This window comes from Oryctolagus cuniculus, chromosome 18, assembly GCF_051225735.1.
Source record: "Oryctolagus cuniculus isolate XC-2025 breed Fujian yellow rabbit chromosome 18, ASM5122573v1, whole genome shotgun sequence".
NCBI classification, from domain to species: domain Eukaryota; kingdom Metazoa; phylum Chordata; class Mammalia; order Lagomorpha; family Leporidae; genus Oryctolagus; species Oryctolagus cuniculus.
Window position 1 is genome coordinate 1,202,054 of NC_142884.1, and position 18,997 is coordinate 1,221,050.

The 18,997-nt window shown below is 44.2% G+C and overlaps 1 protein-coding gene and 1 pseudogene across 1 annotated transcript; both read right to left on the reverse strand.

Moving 5' to 3' along the window:
* Positions 7,408 to 7,856, reverse strand: ORYCUNV1R-PS1653 (vomeronasal 1 receptor oryCunV1R-ps1653 pseudogene; annotated as a pseudogene).
* On the reverse strand, positions 17,847 to 18,788 carry ORYCUNV1R1519 (vomeronasal 1 receptor oryCunV1R1519). The gene is given in 1 exon segment (NM_001167208.1): positions 17,847 to 18,788. A coding segment is annotated over 1 exon segment (942 nt).
* Between the last annotated feature and the right edge of the window lie 209 nt (positions 18,789 to 18,997).

Here is an 18,997-nt window from a genome sequence, read left to right on the forward strand (position 1 = left end):
CACCATCTCTTTTTTCACCGCCTCAGTTCATTAGCTCCACCCATTCACTAGGTCCTAACCTCCTGTTATTTCACCCCCTGCCCTGACTCAGGGTTTTCTGCTTGACTGAGGGCAGGCGTAGCTCTGCGGTCATGTACAGCCCTGAGGTCGTGCAGCTTTTACGTATGTCCAAAATGGCGCCTGTCTTTGTATTGCTCACCTTTGCAAGGTGGGCGGAGAGAGAGAAACTCATCCATACAGGTCCTTTTTTTTCCCTCTTCCTGTAGTTAGCCTGGTGAACTTTCCCTGGCAGTGCTTCAAGCCTCATTCCCTCTAGGCTCTATGTGCCATTTCCCTGCCAATGCCTCACCTCCCTTTCCAGCGCAAATGCATAGACTCCAAGGTTGGGTTCCGGAGCTTGGCATCCTTGCTTTCCCCATAGGTTGTCCGTGTCACATCCAGTAGAATCAGAAGAGTTTCCTCTGCAATTTTTTCCATGAAAAAATTTTTCGGAAAACTACAGTAACTTTTTCAGTTTTTTTTTTTTACAGTAACTACAGTAAATTTTTCCTGAAACTACAGTAACTCCACTTTTATTAAACTATCTGTTTCTGGACTATCACTGCACATCCCCACTATTCCACCATCTTGGCTCCACCCCCCTGAGCTCAAAGATACTGGATCTTATACATTATCTTATAATATACATCTCTGTATTATCACCTACCTATAAGAATTAAAAGTCCTTTCAGAGTCTAAAGTAGAACTTGAAACTCCTGGAAAAAAAGTTTAAAAAACACACTAAAATAATGGAGATTGCAAAGCAACATTTAAGAAACAGCTGTGTAACAGCTCTACGCAGTATATTAGCCAAAAAATATACACCCTTGCCCCTCCCCTAAATTATCTTCTGTACTCAAAAGTCTTTTAGGAAAAATACTCATCTTGATGCCAAAATATAAACCAATAGCACTCCTGAATTGTATAATAATGCTATCAATGTAATTACTAGTAAAAATAAATGAAGTACAATACAGATTTCTTTCTTACAAACTTATACATTTAAAGTCTGTAGAATAAAAATACATTTACTAAGGAAACTTAAAATGCTAATAATTCCAACAATAAAGATATATTCTTATTGATATAAATATAATAATTTAATTCTCACAATATATGTTTCAAAGTTTAGTTATGAAACAATATTTCACCATGATTTAATTGATCATTTGTTCTTCAAAAAAATTATAAAACTGATAGAAAAACCTAAAATGCATAAGCCATTTAGTTACATGTTAGCATTTTCATAAAAGGGAATTTTCTGTTGGTGACCAAGTCACCACACTAACAACTGGGACAGCCAAGAAAACAATCAGGCAGCAAATAGACCTAGAAGGTTTTCCAGTTCCCATCTCTCCGCTGCTAGAAATTGAGGAAGCAGAGATAAACAGAAAGCAGATTTGGTAGGCAGTGGTCAAAAACAAACGTTAATGAACTTCTAATACACCTTAGAGATTTATCTGAAAATTTATGTTTTAATTGCTAACTTCATGATATATCTGTCAGAAGTTCAGTGATTTAAAACATGAAAAAACAATAATAGCAAAAGGTATTCGTGTCTGCTGCAATACTATCAAACATCTACAAAAATATTTTACTTAAGAAACGGGAATATTCATCAAATAAAAGTTAGAACAAATTCACACCTATCAGTTTAAATTGTATAAGAATAAAAATAAATTTACTGAAGAAACTATAAAAAATTCTTACTAATGCCCCAGTGTAAAATGTATGTCCTTACTGATAGAAATTTAATAGACTAATTTTTAAAATACATATTTTGGGCTAGCGCCATGGCTCACTTGGCTAATCCTCCACCTGTGGCACCAGCAACACGGGTGCTAGTCCCTGTTGAGGCACCAGATTCTGTCCCGGTTGCTCCTCTTCCAGTCCAGCTCTCTGCTGTGGCTCGGGAGGGCAGTGGAGGATGGCCCAAATGCTTGGGCCCTGCACCCACATGGGAGACCAGCAGGAAGCACCTTGCTCCTGGCTTCAGATCTGCATGGCAAGCTATTTGGGGTGAACCAATGGAAGGAAGACCTTTCTCTCTGTCTCTCTCTCTCTCTCACTAACTCTGCCTCAAGGGAAGGAAGGAAAGAAGGAAGGCAGGGAGGGAGGGAGGAAAGAGGAAGGAAAGGAGGAAAGGAAGAAAATACATATTTCAACATTTAGTTACAAAAACACTGTATATATTAAATATATCATTTGTTCCTCCAAACAAATGACAAAGATCAGGATCTGGGACGGGGTGGATGCAGGGTGTCTGTGGCTGCAGACTGTGGGTGCAGGAGTCCCCGTGGGCTCCCTGAGGGTAGTGGGGTGCCAGCAAACCCCCGAACCAAGGTGCGCCCAGGAGCGCTGGGAGTCTCGGCCAAAACATCCTGCAGCAGCCTTGGCACTGGCAGCTGGGGCTGAGGCAGCCCCGAGGCAGAGCCTGCAGAGATGGGGCGCTGCTGGGGGACTTAGCGGGGACTCAGCACCTGGGACCAGAGTTGCAGGGCTTCTCGCGCCGGCCGGAAGCGAGTCTGAGAGCGCGTGACCGGCCCTGCACTCCATACCTGCTCTCTAGGGCTGCCCGGCAGCTGAGGACCGGGACCCTGAGCAGCCTTGTCAGGGGGAGCCCACAAAACCGTGCAGTCTGGGGGGCAGGAATCTCCAAGTTTCCAGATGCACACACGGGGACGTGGGTGTCCACGGTGATCCCAACGGGCCCGGACCCATGCTGTGCTCTCCCCCAAGTCCCCTCCACCCCGAGGCTTTAGCGTTTTCCCGAAGGCCACAAAAGTGAAGGCCGACACTGGGGCCACTGGGGCGCACCTGAACAGTGGGTGCCATGTGTGTGAGGATGGACAATTGTACATGACCGGGAAGACATCTGGAATGTTCCACAGCATCAGGGCTCGGCGTGGTCCTGAAACACCTGACAGAACTGACATGTGATTTTCGTTGTCACTGTGGCCGCGGCCCTCAGTGACATCTGGAATGTTCCACGGCTTCAGGACTCAGCGAGGTCCTGAAACACCTGACAGTCAGAACCGACATGTCATTGTCGTTGTCACTGTGGCCGCCGTGAGCTTCGGTGAGGCTGTGCCCCTGTGCTTCGCGGGGGTTGCAGGGTCGAGAGGGGGAGATTCGTCATGAATTGATGAAGACGCTGACACTGAGTGAAACAGACACGGACTTGGCTTCGCTTTCCTCCTCTTCCTCACGGGCCCTGGGCAAGCAGGCGAACAGAAACAGCGTCTGTGCCAAGGAAATCGTGCTTCCCGTAAGGAGCCCTGGGATTCCCATTTTGGAAAGGACTGAGTACTATTGCCGGGAGGCCTTGGCGCCGGCGTCCCTGTCAGAGGACGGGCCCGCCTTCTACTGCTGTAGACCCGGGGAGGCAGCGCCAGGGTTCGGGGATCCACGCCTGGCTGACCCTGAGCCCCCGCAGCTGTGGGGAGCGGTGGAGGAGTGAATGACAGCCAGCGCTCCTGCCTGCTGCCTCTCAGATCCGCCCCGCCCGGAGCGCTGCCATCTGGTCCGCGATTCTCCCACCGCTGAGTGCCCAGCGCTCACGGGCCTCGCTCTGGTTCTGCCGCTCTGCAGCCCACACCGGGTGTGCCGGGCCTGGCACCGCCGGTTTGAATAGGCCGACAGCAGGCTGACCCGGTCCATTCGCAACGCCTGTCACTGGCCACTATTTAATTTATTTAGACTCAGAATGACAGGACAGGGAAAGACAGACAGATAGCTCTCATCCACTTATTCACTACCTCAGATTCCTCCAGTGATGTGGTTGAGCTGAGCCAAATTTCAAAGCCAAGAACTAGGTCTACCTCTCCCACTCCTATAACAGGGATCCAACTTCTTTAGCCATCACCTAATGCTTCCCAGGTGTGCAGGAGCATAAATCAGGTCTTGAGCAGAGGGACTCTGGGCATCCTAACTGGGATCCTAACTGCTAGAATCTGAACCCACCTTCCTCCATCCTCTCTTACTTGACTTTCTGCACTGCTCATCTGAATGCTATCCTTGTTCACAGCTTTATTTCTTCTGAAGTCAGTTCCCACTCAACAGCCAGCATGGCTCAATATATGAGGCAGAGAAATGACAACATAGTGGTAGAAACCCTCCAGAACCTCTTCATTTTTCTGAGAGAAGTAAAAATGCTTACACTGTTCTATGGATGTCGAAGACTTCATCCTCTGTAGCCTGTCAATCCTCCTCTTTGACATGCTGCTGCTTACTCTCTTGGTTCCATGTACTTTCCAGGCTTTCCTGGAATAGCCTGTTTCTTCTATTGTGGTCAAATCGTCTCAGTATTCATGTGACTGTCTTCCTTATCTCCTTTCAAGTCTAGCCTCAAATATCATCTTTCCAATAAGGCCTCCTCCTATTGGCTTACCTAATATCTCATTAACACTCACCCATGAAGAATTCAACCCTAAGTGGCTTGTGCTCCATTTTCTCCCATACACAGTTGATAATGGATGATACATATTAGGTATTCCACTTGTGTTTGTTGACACCATCAATGAAAGTTTCCATTTTTGCAAGTATTACTTTATTTCTTTGAAAACCAGAGTGACAGAGAGATACCTAGAGACAAAAGAGAGATGGTCTATCCTGTCGTTCACTTCCCAAATGGCTTCAACTCCCAAAGCTTAGGTCAGGCCTAAGCAAGGAGTCCAGGACTTCATACAGGTCTCCCACGTAGGTGGTGGGGACCAAAGTGCTTAGGCCAACTCCAGCTGCTCTCCCAAGTGCATAAGCAGGGAGCTGGATTGGAAGCTAAGCAGCTGGGAGTTGAACCAGTGCCCCCACCCCAGCCCATGTGATGGCGGTATTACAGCTGCTGATTTAACCCACTAAACCACAATGCTGGCCCCATCAAAGTTTCTTGACTTGATCATGAACCATTTATAACACTCTGACAATTCTCTCCTTTTCCACTTTCTTTGTCTTGTTCTTCCAGGCTGTGACTGTGCACATTTTTGAGAAATAAACCAGAATCCTGGATGGGAGACAAAACCCTCAGCATGGCCAGGAACACAGCCTTGCTTTGTGCTCAGCTTCCCTCTGTTGCTCCCTGTACCTCAATGGCCTCATGTCCTCTGTCATTTTCACCTGGTCTTTTTTTTTAACTTTTATTTAATGAATACAAATTTCCAAAGTACAGAATACTGATTACAATGGCTTCCCCCCATAACGTCCCTCCAACCCGCAACCCTCCCCTTATCCACTCCCTCTCCCCTTCCATTCACATCAAGATTCATTTTCGATTCTCTTTATATACAGAAGATCAGTTTAGCATACATTAAGTAAAGATTTCAACAGTTTGCTCCCGCACAGAAACATAAAGTGAAAAATTCTGTTTGAGTACTCGTTATAGCATTAAATCTCAATGTACAGCACACTAAGGACAAAGATCCTACATGAGGAGTAAGTGCACAGTGACTCCTGTTGTTGACTTAACAAATGGACACTCTTGTTTATGGCATCAGTAATCACCCTAGGCTCTTGTCATGAGCTGCCAAGGCTTTGGAAGCCCCCTGAGTTCACTGACTCTGATCATTTTTAGACAAGGCCATGGTCAAAGTGGAAGTTCTCTCCTCCCTTCAGAGAAAGGTACCTCCTTCTTTGATGACCCATTCTTTCCACTGGGATCTCACTCACGGAGATCTTTCATTTAGGTTTTTTTTCCCCCAGAGTGTCTTGGCTTTCCATGCCTGAAATACTCTCATGGGCATTTCAGCTGGATCCGCATGCCTTAAGGGCTGACTCTGAGGCCAGAGTGCTGTTAGGACATTTGCCATTCTATGGGTCTGCTGTGTATCTCACTTCCCATGTTGGATCATTCTCTCCCTTTTTGATTCTATCAGCTAGTATTTGCAGACACTAGTCTTGTTTATGTACTCCCTTTGGCTCTTAGTCCTAACATTATGATCAATTGTGAACAGAAATTGATCACCGGGACTAGTGAGATGGCATTGGTACATGCCACCTCGATGGGATTGAATTCGAATCCCCTGGTATATTTCTAACTCTACTGTTTGAGGCAAGTCAGCTTGAGCATGTGCCGAATTGCACATCTCTTCCCTCTCTTATTCCCACTCTTATATTTAACAGCAGTCACTTTTCAGTTAAGTTTCAGCACTTAAGAAGAATTGTGTATTGATTACAGTATTCAACCAAAAGTATTAAGTAGAACAAACAAAAAAAAATATTAAGAGGGATAACATATTAAGCTGCTCATCAACAGTCAAGGTGAGGGCTGATCAAGTCACTGTTTCTCATAGTGTTCATTTCACTTTAACAGGTTTCCTTTTTGGTGCTCAGTTAGTTGTCACCTATCAAGGAGAACAAGTGGTATTTGTCCCTTTGGGATTGGCTTATTTCACTCAACATAATATTTTCCAAATTCCTAACAGGGATCACTTTTCAGTTAAAATTTAAACACCTAAGAATAATTTTGTGTTAATTACAGAGTTCAACCAATGGTACTAGAACAAAAAAAAAATACTAAAATGGATAAAGTATTACATTGTACATCAACAGTCAGGACAAGAGCTGATCAAGTCACTGTTTCTCATAGTGTCCATTTCACTTCAACAAGTTTCCCCTTTGGTGCTCAGTTAGTTGTCGCCAATCAGGGAGAACATGATATTTGTCCCTTTGGGACTGGCTTAATTCACTCAGAATGATGTTCTCCAAATTCCTCCATCTTGTTGCAAATGACTGGGTTTTGTTGTTTTTGACTGCTGTATAGTATTCTATAGAGTACATGTCCCATAATTTCTTTATCCAGCCTACTGTTGATGGGCATTTGGGTTGGTTCCAGGTCTTAGCTATTGTGAATTGAGCTGCAATAAACATTAATGTGCAGACTGCTTTTTGTTTGCCAATTTAATTTCCTTTGGGTAAATTCCAAGGAGTGGGATGGCTGGGTCAAACAGTAGGGTTATATTCAGGTTTCTGAGGAATGTCCAGACTGACTTCCATAGTGGCTTAACCAGTTTGCATTCCCACCAACAGTGGGTTAGTGTCCCTTTTTCCCCACATCCTCTCCAGCATCTATTGTTGGTAGATTTCTGAATGTAAGCAATTCTAACCGGGGTGAGGTGGAACCTCATTGTGGTTTTGATTTGCATTTCCCTGATTCCTAGTGATCTTGAACATTTTTTCATGTGCCTGTTGGCCATTTGGATTTCCTCTTTTGAAAAATTTCTATTGAGGTCCTTGGCCCATCTCTTAAGTGGGTTGTTTGTTTTCATGTTGTGGAGCACATCAATGAAGGAAAATGTCATTGGATGCAATAAGGATATACATCTGTCAATAATTAAGCCAGAACAGAACCCTAAGTCCTTTTTCTCTGTGAGGTTGTTGCTCTCCCTCATTGCTGTAATATACATAGGAACAATACTATTTACCAAGAGTTGAAGGGTCCAGCAGAGCAGAATGGAAAGTTGAATGGATTTGAGGGCTTTGACCTTGAGCTCCATCCACTGGGGGCTGCTAAGGCTGATTGTGATAGCCTGGAAGCCACTCAGGAGAGAAGTAGCACTCAGAGACACCCCTCTGGCCACTCTGTGAACATAGAAAACTAGTTTGCATCCAAAATCGTCCATGAGATATTTCAGCCCAAAAGCTGCCATGGTCTGAGGAATGCCTCTCGCGAGCAGAACCAAGCAGTTGGCTACAATTAGGTTATGGAGAATCAAATCCATGTGCTTTATCCCTCGTCCAGTGCAGGAAAGGAAGCCATAGCAGAGAAGGAGCAGGATGTTTCCTAGGAATCCGACTCCTGTCTGAGAGACAAAGATGATTCCCATGGTCAGAGCCCTGGATGGCAAGCAGTCACAAGGGCAGTAGTTCACACAAAGCCAGTGAGTCATGGAAAGAAATGGAGCTAATGTAGTTCATCAAGGTAGCTTACGTTTATTTCTTACTTCCACCCATTTTTTTCCCACTCAGAAAAGCCTGCTAGCAAAATACATTGTTCAATAGTCCAATCCTCCACCTGCAGCGCTGGCACCCTGGGTTCTAGTCCTGGTCAGGGCACCGGATTTTGTCCTGATTCTTCCTCTTCCAGTCCAGCTCTCTGCTTTGGCCCGGCAGTATAGTGGAGGATGGCCCAAGTCCTTCGGCCTACACCCACATGGGAGACCCGGAGAATCAGTGGCTCCTGACTTTGGATCAGCACAGTTAGCTGGCCGCAGAGGCCACTGGGGGGTGGAATGGAAATTAAAGACCTTTCTCACTATCCACTCTGCCTGTCAAAAAAAAAAAAAAGAAAAATACGTTCTTTGTATTTTTTAAAAGATTTATGTATTTGAAAGTCAGAGTTGTACATAGTGAGGAGTAAATGGAGAGAAAGAGAGAGAGAGAGAAAAGTCTTCCATCTGTTGATTCACTCCCCCAATTGGGCTCAATGGCTGGAGCTGTGCCGATGTGAAGTCAGGAGCCAAGAGTTGCTTCCAGGTCTCCCACATTGGTGCAGGGACTGAAGGTCTTGGGCCAGCTTCTACTGCTTTACCAGGCCTTAGCAGAGCACCAGATCCTAAGTAGAGCAGCCAAGATAGGAACCAGCACCCAAATGGGATGCTGGCACTGCAGGTGGCGGCTTTACCTGCTATGCCACAGCACCAGCCCTGGTATTTTCTTAAGATGCATTTGGATGTTTGTTGTATGTGTATTCTTGTGGGGTGTGTGTGTGTGTGTGTGTGTGTTTTGGTGACATTTTTCTAACATTTTTCCTCCGTATTTATCTTGTTCCTGTAATATATCATTTTCTTGTCTCATTGTGTTATGACATCCTTCTACATAGTCTTTGTTCAAACACTCCTCTGCTGACCTCATTATTCCATAGAGCAGTCTCATATTTGTATGAAAAATCAGAAATTCAAATTGCAAAATGGATGCACAATTTTGTAGGAGAAGAGTGACTGAATAATTCATTATGAAAACATTAAATTATACAGTCTTAGTGCAGTTCTGTATTAAAATGGTGAAGCCAAAGATTTACTCTTATTTCATTTGGACACAAATGTACTATGACCACAATCACAGCAAATACTTAGACATTAGAATGTACCAAGAATAACAGCACATGCACATTAAAATATAAAATACTATAAAGAAAAACATCAAAAGACTCTATTTGTACAAAATTCAAGTCTCTTTAGTAGAAGATTAATTAACATTTTAGTAGAATTAATGATGGTCAAATAAAATAAAAGACAAAGTCTATAATATCCATGCATTTCAATATCAGTCATCATAAAAAATATATTTAAGGCTCTTAAGTACATCTTGAAATTCCAAAGTCTGAATCATGACAAAAAGAACCAGAATACAGAGCAATAAGATAGTAGAACACCAAAGTACCAGAAAGTGACAACATAATTCTGAAGGCATTAATAAAATTCATAAAAAGACAGAGGCACAGTGCCGTGAGCTGGGACCAATTTTGATGGCGCTCCAGTGTTACACAACACAACTGTAGCATCATTACATTTCTAATCAGCTCTCAATATATCTGAATTATTTAACCTAAATTATGTACATGGATAACTAGATGAATACGAACTAGCAAGTTATAAAAGAGTTTTTGAAGAATAATTTAAAACATAAATGTGAGCAAGACATTTTGTGCTTTATCCTTTATCAAAATATTCCATGAAGTTTATGCACTCGACTGTGGTGCTTCTGTAAAACACATAAGGAAGCCAATAATGTAAGTTCACATCGCGTTGTTACAGAAATAGAAGGAATTCTGATTACTTAACCCAGCTAGGGTAGTAGACAGCATCTGATCAGGTGACGTACCCAAGGAGGTGTCTTGTCAGATGGTGGCACATAGTGATGTGGGGGACAGTGGAACTCTTGAGCACTGTAGAACACCAGTGGAAAAATTAGAAGAAATATATATTTTACAGCTTCTTCAGAGGAGCAATGCCAAAGCACTCTATATCACAGGTAACTCATGCTCAGGCCAAACCAAGCACACTATATAGTCATGCATGGGGCAGTTTGATGAACTCAGACAGTGTGTTGAATTATATATGTATATGTCAAAATATCAGTGAAACGTGTCAGAGTTCCTGTTCTCACCAGTTAACTGAACATAAGTTTTATCTTCTTGTTTTTTTCTCCTTTTTATAAAACTTCAGAATTTGGCTTCATAGACATTAATTTTTCTCCAAGGCTATTACTTTTATTAACATACACCAATATGCATCACTCCACTATAGCTGTTAGAGAAATTAAATATGTTCTTCTCCCTAGCAATACACAGATGCTATGTCTCCTTCTCTCACACACACAAATGCACATCCATATTCAGCTCTTTATTGAATCAACTGATTAAAGGAGACTGGAAGGCATTGGCAACTATCAATGAGGAAACTGAATTATGCTGAGGCCCAGGAAGGCAGTAGAGGATGGCCCAAGTGCGTGGGTCCTGCATCCGCATGGGAGACCAGGAGGAAGCACCTAGCTCCTGGCTTTGGATCGGCACAGTACGCCGGCTGTGGTGGCTATATGGGGGGGTGAACCAACAGAAAGAAGACCTTTCTCTCTGTCTCTCTCTCTCTCACTGTCTAACTCTGCCTGTCAAAAAATTGAATTAAAGTGTGAATAAATGGACTTAAGAATGCATTAAAACATGATTTTGGAAACTAGGTAAAAATATCAGAGTTCATTTTAGAATCAAATATCAGTTAAAGATGCTGGATGGTTTTGCACAGACATCTGTATTGATGAAATCCTTTGTCTCTTTAAGACTGCTTTCCTTTTCTCATTCAAGAGGGGAAAATTCTTTTACAGACCATGCTTATTGAGAGAGAAACAATCACTGTCTCTTTTAATCAAACCAGGGTCTCAGAATCAGAATAACATAGTTTTCAAATTCCACAAATGATCATTTTCTTACCTAGTGACTGCTCACGAGGTGAGGAGTTAGCAAGTTTTATGATTCCTTATCACACACATGGAAATAATAAGTGTATGACTCCTGAAATTCCTGCAAACCCAAACCTACGACCTTCTCATTGCCATGTTCCACACTGAACCAGCATCACAGGTGATCACACTACTGAAATGAGAGATCAGAGACAGACAAGGAGCTTCTTACCTGCAGCTGCTTTTGAGAAGTCTGGGTTATGGCTTAGCAGCCATCCCTCCCTCCTCTTTGGAAGCTTATTTACACTCCAGTGCTGCCTTTGTCATGGATCTCAATGTTTCTAGGTATCTTCCCTTTCTAGACTGATTCAGAGCCATTTTCTATGGAGCTTCTGTCCCCAGATGAAGGTGTAGTCCCTAAAAGGATGTCTTTTTCCAGGAGGATGGCCCAGTGATGACAGAGCATGGGTTGTGGGGAGGCCGCAAGACCCAGAAGAGATCATTTAGAATTCTCTAACCTGGGTTCCCTCTAGAGCTATGATTATCCTGGCACCTGTTTCAATGATGAGAGTGACGGCTTGGGGAGCCAGGGTAACTCTGAAAAACTGTTGTCTCTCCTACCAATTGCCAGAAACAATTCCTAGTGGTTACTAAGTCTCTCCAAAGGATCAGAAAGTAACAGTTTGAGAAAAACTTGACTGTGTTCCATTGAAACTGACAGTCTCTCTCATTTGGGGACAGAGATTTGTGTTGTGAGACTGCAAACCAGAGTGCTCACCATGCGGCTACCTATGTTCATGCTGAGGTTTGACCCTGACTCCTCAGATTCCTGAGAAAATAGGATGTTAGGAAAGAACCCAAAAGTAAGCAGTTGCTAGGTAAGGGGGTGAGGAAGCCTGGGAAAGCACAGTAGCAACTGCAGGACTAAGTCCTCTCATCCTGAATGGCTGCCTCCCACCACCCTCTTTCAGTTGAGTTTTTGCAGTGCACGTCAACCTGGCTTCCTTGCACCACCTTTGTTGCTTTGGAAGTCAGCTCTCAACCCACCAGCCAATGTGACTCAGTGTACAAGGCACAAATGATAATTTCTGGTTATGCCCCGCAGTATCCATGTTTTCCTGAGGAAAGTAACCTATGGTATCTTATGGAGCCTCAGAGCTACTCCTGCGTTGCCTGTCTAACCTCTTGTTGTCCACGCTGCTTCTCATTTTCCTGGTTCCATATACACCAGCTGCCTGGCTCTGCTGGAACAACTTGTGCCTTATTTTTGGTCATATCCACCTAAATATTCACATTAAGTCTTGTTCATCTACTTTCATTCTCGAGTCCAATATCATCATTATTTTTTCTTTTCTTTTTTAATTTATTTTATTTATTTTAAAGACAAAGTAACAGAGAGAGGCAGAGACAGAGAGAGAGGTCTTCCATCCTCTGGTTCACTCCCCAGTTGGCAGCAATGGCGGAACTGCGCTGATCCAAAGCCAGGAGCCAGGAGCTTCTTCTGGATCTCCCATGCAGGTGCAGGAGCCCAAGGATTTTGGCCATCTTCTACTGCTTTCCCAGGCCATAGTAGAGAGCTGGATCAGAAGAGGAGCAGCCTGGACCTGAATCGGCATCCCTATGGGATATGGCACGGCAGGCTGGGGCATAACCCACTGTGCCACAGTGCCAGCCACCCAGTATCATCTTTTCAATCAGGCCTGCACTTACTACTTTTTTTTTTTTGACAGGCAGATTGGACAGTGAGAGAGACAGAGAGAAAGGTCTTCCTTTGCCATTGGTTCACCCTCCAATGGCCGCCGCGGCCAGCATGCTGCAGCCCGGTGTGCCGGCGCCGCAAGGCGGAGGATTAGCCTAGTGAGCCGTGGCACCACCTACACTTACTACTTTACATCCCACACGCACCCCTGCACTATGCATCCCCTGATTAGCTTGTTGTCAGTTTTTTCCTGTGATACATCTCAGACACAGAGACAATGGTAAATACACATGAAGTATTCCACAAGTGTTTATTAAAACACACTGAAGGAAATTTTCTTGACTTTCTCCTGATTCATTAGCAACATTATTTTAATTCCCCCCTTTCCTTTTCTTTGTCTTATTCTTTAAGGCTATTACTGGGCATAGTTCTGATGAACAAAACATATTCATAATGTTCGTAATTGGGAGACGAAACCCCTGGGTCAGACAGAAACACAACCTGGCTTTATCTTCGGAATTCCCCTCTCACTCCTTCCATCTTACTGCCCTTATATCATCTGTCATTTCCACCTGGTCTCTCTCTCTTTTTTTAAAGATTTATTTTTTAATTGAAAATCAGAGTTCCACAGAGAAGAAGAGTAAGAGAGAAAGAGAAAGAGAGAGAGAGAGAGAGAGAGAGAGAGAGAGAGAGAGAGAGAGGTCCTACCTCTGCTGGTTCAATCCCCAGATGGCAACAATGGCCGGAACTGTGCTGATACAAAGCCAGGATCAGGAGCCTCCCCATGGTCTCTCATATGGGTGCAGGGGCCCAAGGACCTGGGCCATCCTCCATTGCATTCCCAGGCCATGGTAGAGAGCTGGATCAGAGGTAGAGCAGCCGGGACTCACACCAGCACCCATATGGGATGCCAGAACTGCAGGTGGTGGCTTTACCCACTATGCCACAGCACCAGTCTCTTTCATGTATTACAAAATGCCTTCTCATTTTCATTCTTGCCTCATCTATCTCTGGATAAATTAACTAGTTTAGAATAACAGCTTTCTGTGATATCAACAGTTTGCATTCTTAAAAAATGTGAATGATACATTAATTAGTCATGTTTTTGGCCATTGAAACTCTGGGAATTCAAAATTAACATCTTACAGACACCAGAAAAATTTCAGCCTTGTTTTGCACACTGTTCTTTTGCACTTTGTTCAGAAGAACCTTATGAGCTAGCTACCATCCAATCACACATGGGTCCTGTGGTCCGTGATTTCACTTAGAAAGCTCGAGTCTGTAAGGAGGGCAAGGAGTGTGGCCCCAGGGAAGCTTCTGCTTGTTTTTCTCTAGGTTTTTCCAGTTGGCTCAGGCAGAACTCACCCTTGAGGAATGAAGACAATATTCTTCCCACTGAAGTTTTCCCCAGTTCACATACCAGCTGGACTTGGATTTTCTGGAGGTTTCAGTTGAGGAACAGGAACAAAGATTATGATCCCTTTCCAACCACCACCAACTTCGATTTCCAACCACCACGATCTACAGTTCCCTGAGCTGAGCCTTAAGGTCAAAGTTCATGTCAGCTCCAGACATGCCTGGGAGATGCTGAACTTGACCACTACGGCTCCTAGGCACTGGGTTTCACCATCTGGGCATTCACACTGCACTTGGCAACTTCTTGCTGAACACTGTTTTGGAAAAACCCCAGGTCTTGTGCAAGAACTTGAAATCTCAGCTAACAAAGGCAAGGCTCTGGAACAGTGCAAGAAGTAGTGTGGAAATGAGAAAGATCTGTGAGAGTCTGTAGGCAGTCTAGACAGTCCCAGCAAGTGATTGGGGCAGAGTTGGTAATGCATTTCCACCCCAGAAGTCATCCTTTTGTGCTACTTATGAAAATCCCTGTGCTAGCTCCTCCTATTCTACTCTCTGATTTCTGTCCCAGGTGGCATCTGGGGCAACCTGGTCTAGGTCTAGGCCTTTTTCTAGGCCTGGGTGAGAGACTGGACAAAGAAGAGCACCTTCTGCACCCACTCTGGTGGTTGGAAGTCGAGTTCAAGGAAGCAGTGGGTTTGGTGCCTGTTGAGGGAAAGCTTCCTGGTTGACCACATCTTTTGGCTGTGCCCTCACATGATTGCTGCACATGGTTTCTCCTGAGGCAAACACAAGTCCCCATTTAGACATGGTCATGGCAGCTCCAAGTGAAATGATAGTTTTTCCCTAGGAAGAGTTGACTTCATTCTGGCCCGTCTTTATTTCACCTGTCTACCCACATTCCGTAATCATGACAGACACTGTCACTGTGGGTGATTCTGTGCCTAGCTGGGGGATTGCCTGCCTCCCCCATGCATGGGTAAGGAGGGTGTGGTACACCACGCCTCCCAGGATGGCCTGACTGTTGCAGGTGGCAGGAGCACCAGGCACATTTCCCCCACCTCCTTCCCATCCCTGTTGAAGGGTCTTGAAATTACCAGTCAGGGAAACAGCTCCCGGGTGAAGCCCAGACCCAGTAGGACCTCCTGGAAAGCTACTGTAGCCAAGTGACCTTCAAGCTGATTGGAGAAACATAGCAGTGCCAGTATTGCCTCTATCCTACAGAATTAGTGTTGCCCTGAATTAGCTGCCTGCCCTTTAAAAGGTGAGCTTGATGGTTAATAAAATGGACACGTTTGCCATAACTTGTCCCTGGCGCTCCTTGCTAAAGAACGCATCGCCCCACCCCAGCACTGTGGACCTCGCAGGCCGAGTCTGCATTTATTTCACCTGTCCACATGTATTCCGAAATCATGACAGACACTGTCTCTTCAGGAAATGTCATTTTGTAAGGGGATCTTCCTTTTGGGTAAGATATCGATTTTTATGGAAATCGGATATTTCTTAGAAAACCTTGTAAGAAATATTGTGTGAAAATTTAATTCTATTTTTCTTTTTCTAGCTTTGGAACCCTGATAAATATCGATATGAGATATTTTTCTGAGGGTTCTTGAAAAATACACATGTTCAAGATTGATGGGATGGGGCCAGTGCTGTGGCGTAGCCAGCAAAGCTGCCGCCTGCACACTGGCATCCCCTGTGGGTTCCAGTTCAAGACCTGGCTGCTCCACTTCCAACCCAGCTCTCTGCTATGGCCTCAGAAAGCAGTGGAAGATGGTCCAAGTGCTTGAGCACTGCACCCACATGGGAGACCAGGAAGAAACTCCTGGTTCCTGGCTTCTGATCGGCATAGCTCCAGCCGTTGTGGGTATTTGGAGAGTGAACCAATGGAAGGAAGATTTTCTCTCTCTCTCTCTCTCCTTCTCTCTCTCGGTCTGTAAAACTACCTTTCAAATAAATTTTTAAAAATGCATCTTCTGGGCCGGTGCTGCGGTTCAATAGGCTAATCCTCCACTTTCGGCACCGGCACACCGGGTTCTAGTCCCGGTCAGGGTGCCAGATTCTGTACAGTTTGCCCCTCTTCCAGGCCATCTCTCTTTTGTGGCCAGGGAGTGCAGTGGAGGATGGCCCAAGTCCTTGGGCCCTGCACCCCACGGGAGACCAGGAGAAGCACCTGGCTCCTGTCTCTGGATCAGTGCGGTGTGTCGGCCACAGCACGCCAGCTGTGGCGGCCATTGGAGGGTGAACCAAATGCAAAGGAAGACCTTTCTCTCTGTCGCTCTGTCTCTCTCTCACTGTCCACTCTGCCTGTGAAAAAAATGCATCTTCTCATTCCCTGCCCATCCCATAATCAGCTTCTCCCAGACCAATCACTCATCATGTAGCACACTGCATAATTAATCTGTTATTGACATTTTATCTGCTGTCCCATTCTCAATTACAATATTGCTGCAATACAGGAAGTTTCTTTCCTAGCTGTCTTTCACTTCTCTGATACATCACATGCATGAAGGATAATATATTATGTACTTTAGGTGCTTAAGGAGTATATGGATGTAACAAATAAAGGCATGGACTTGACCATGAACCATTTATAACACACTGGCAGTTCTCTCCTTTTCACTTGCTTTGTCTTATTCTTCAAGGCTGTGACTGTGCATATTTCAGAGAAATAAACCAGAATCCTGGTTGGGAGACAAAACTCAGATCAACCAGAAAAAGAACCTGGGTTTATGCTCAAGTTCCCTCTGCTGCCCCTTGTACTCCAATGCTGTCATGTCATCGTTCACTTTGACTTGGTCTTTTTCATGGATTACAGACATTCCCATGCCAAAGTGTGGCACTGGCCTCGCATATGTGCACCAGTTCGAGACCCAGCTGCTCCACTTCCAATCCAGCTCTCTGCTATGGCCTGGGAAAGCAGTAGAGGGTGGCCCAAGTCCTTTGGCCCTTGCACCCACATGGGAGACCCAGAGGAAGCTCCTGGCTACTGGTTTTGGATCATCCCAGCCACGGCTCTTGCAGACAAGAAGGGAGAGAACCATTGAATGGAAGACCTCTCTCTCTCTCACTCTCTCTTCCTCTCCTCTCTCTGTATAACTCTAACATATAAATGAATAAATCTTTTTAACAAAAAAAAAGAAAAACCATGTTCACAAAAATGTCATCGAATGCAGTCCCAGAGAGACTTTTCCTTCTTTTTCTCTGGATTTTTCCAATTGGCTTACACATAACTTTCCTTTGAGGAATGAAGACAATATTCTTCCACTATACTTTGCCTCCAGAATTCCTGTTCTAGCTCAACTTGTGGAATTGTGTTTGGAATTTATCTAAGAGTTTACAACTTAATATGCTTATAGAATCAATGATAGCAACTTCTTGATTCTCAAATCACTTAGAATTCCTCCAGTGAACCAAGGAAGGTAAACTGTATCATAAATATATTCACAGTCTTTGGATAGTCCCCAGAGAGTCAGAGTGAGGCAAGTAATCTTACATTTTTAGGAGTTCATTTTATGTATTTAATCAAAGATGTAAAACTGAGAGTAGACATTACTATCATAATATATCAGATGAGGATTTTAAAAGGATTGAACGGTAAAGGGAAGATTCAGTAGGGTTTGTATGAAGCTAAGGACACATGAGGACAAAGACGAAAGAAAAACACCCTCATTTGATGAAGGCAAAGTAGAAATCAGAAGCCCCTCCTTGTTCCATGCCTGGCTATCTGCTAAATGAAATAATTTTGTGTTCACGCTCAATCTATCTTGTTTTGATCCTATCCACTAACTGATTTAGCAAATGTAAATACTATATAAAATATGGCAGGGTGAACTGATACATGGACAGTATGCAGCATTCTGGATTTTCATGCTATAACCCGTTTACGAAAATCATTGATCTTTGTGCCGCACGTATACCACAGCCTAGAGACATGGAGGTCTCTGCTGATGAGAACAAAGGGGCTAACACAGGGGAAAGATGAACCCATAAGGGCAGAGGTATTCACCAGCCAGCATCTGGGTTTATCAAAGAGAAACATATAGAAAGTAAAGAAGGAAGACAGTGCATAAAAACAGAAAAATGTGCTCACTAGGATCAGGATGCTGTGGGTGGCTCTTGTCTCCGGGGAGCATTTGGGAGAGAGGTTTTTGCTGTGAATGTGTAGGACCTTCTGCTTATGTCTGTACAAAATGAACAACATGCAGCCACTGGCCCAAATCATTAACACCAAATACAACACATCAGTGAAGGAAAACATCATGGAATACAATAAGGATATACTTCTGTCAATAATTAAGCCAGAACAGAACCCTAAGTCCTTTTTCTCTGTGAGGTTGCTTCTCTCCCTCATTGCTGTAATATACATAGGCACAATACTATTTGCCAACAGGTGAAGGGTCCAGCAGAGCAGAATGGAAAGTCGAATGGATTTGAGGGCTTTGACCTTGAGCTCCATCCACTCGGGGCTGCTAAGGCTGATTGTGATGGCCTGGAAGCCACTCAGGAGAGAAGTAGCACTCAGAGACACCCCTCTGGCCACTCTATGAACATAGAAAACTAGTTTGCATCCAAAATCGTCCATGAGATATTTCAGCCCAAAAGCTGCCATGGTCTGAGGAATGCCTTTTGAGAGAAGAACCAAGCAGTTGGCTACAATTAGGTTATGGAGAATCAAATCCATGTGTGTTATCCCTCGTCCAGTGCAGGAAAGGAAGCCATAGCAGAGAAGGAGCAGGATGTTTCCTAGGAATCCGACTCCTGTCTGAGAGACAAAGATGATTCCCATGGTCAGAGCCCTGGATGGCATTCAGTCACAAGGGCAGTAGTTCACGCAAAGCCAGTAAGTCCTGGAAAGACATGGAGTTAATGTGTTTCATCAAGGAAGCTTAAGTTCATTTCTTACTTATACTCATTTTTTTTTTTGCACTCAGAAATCCTACTAGAAAAATACATTCTTTGTATTTTCATAAGAGGCATTGGGATGCTTGTTGAAAGTATATTCTCGCATAGCTGTTT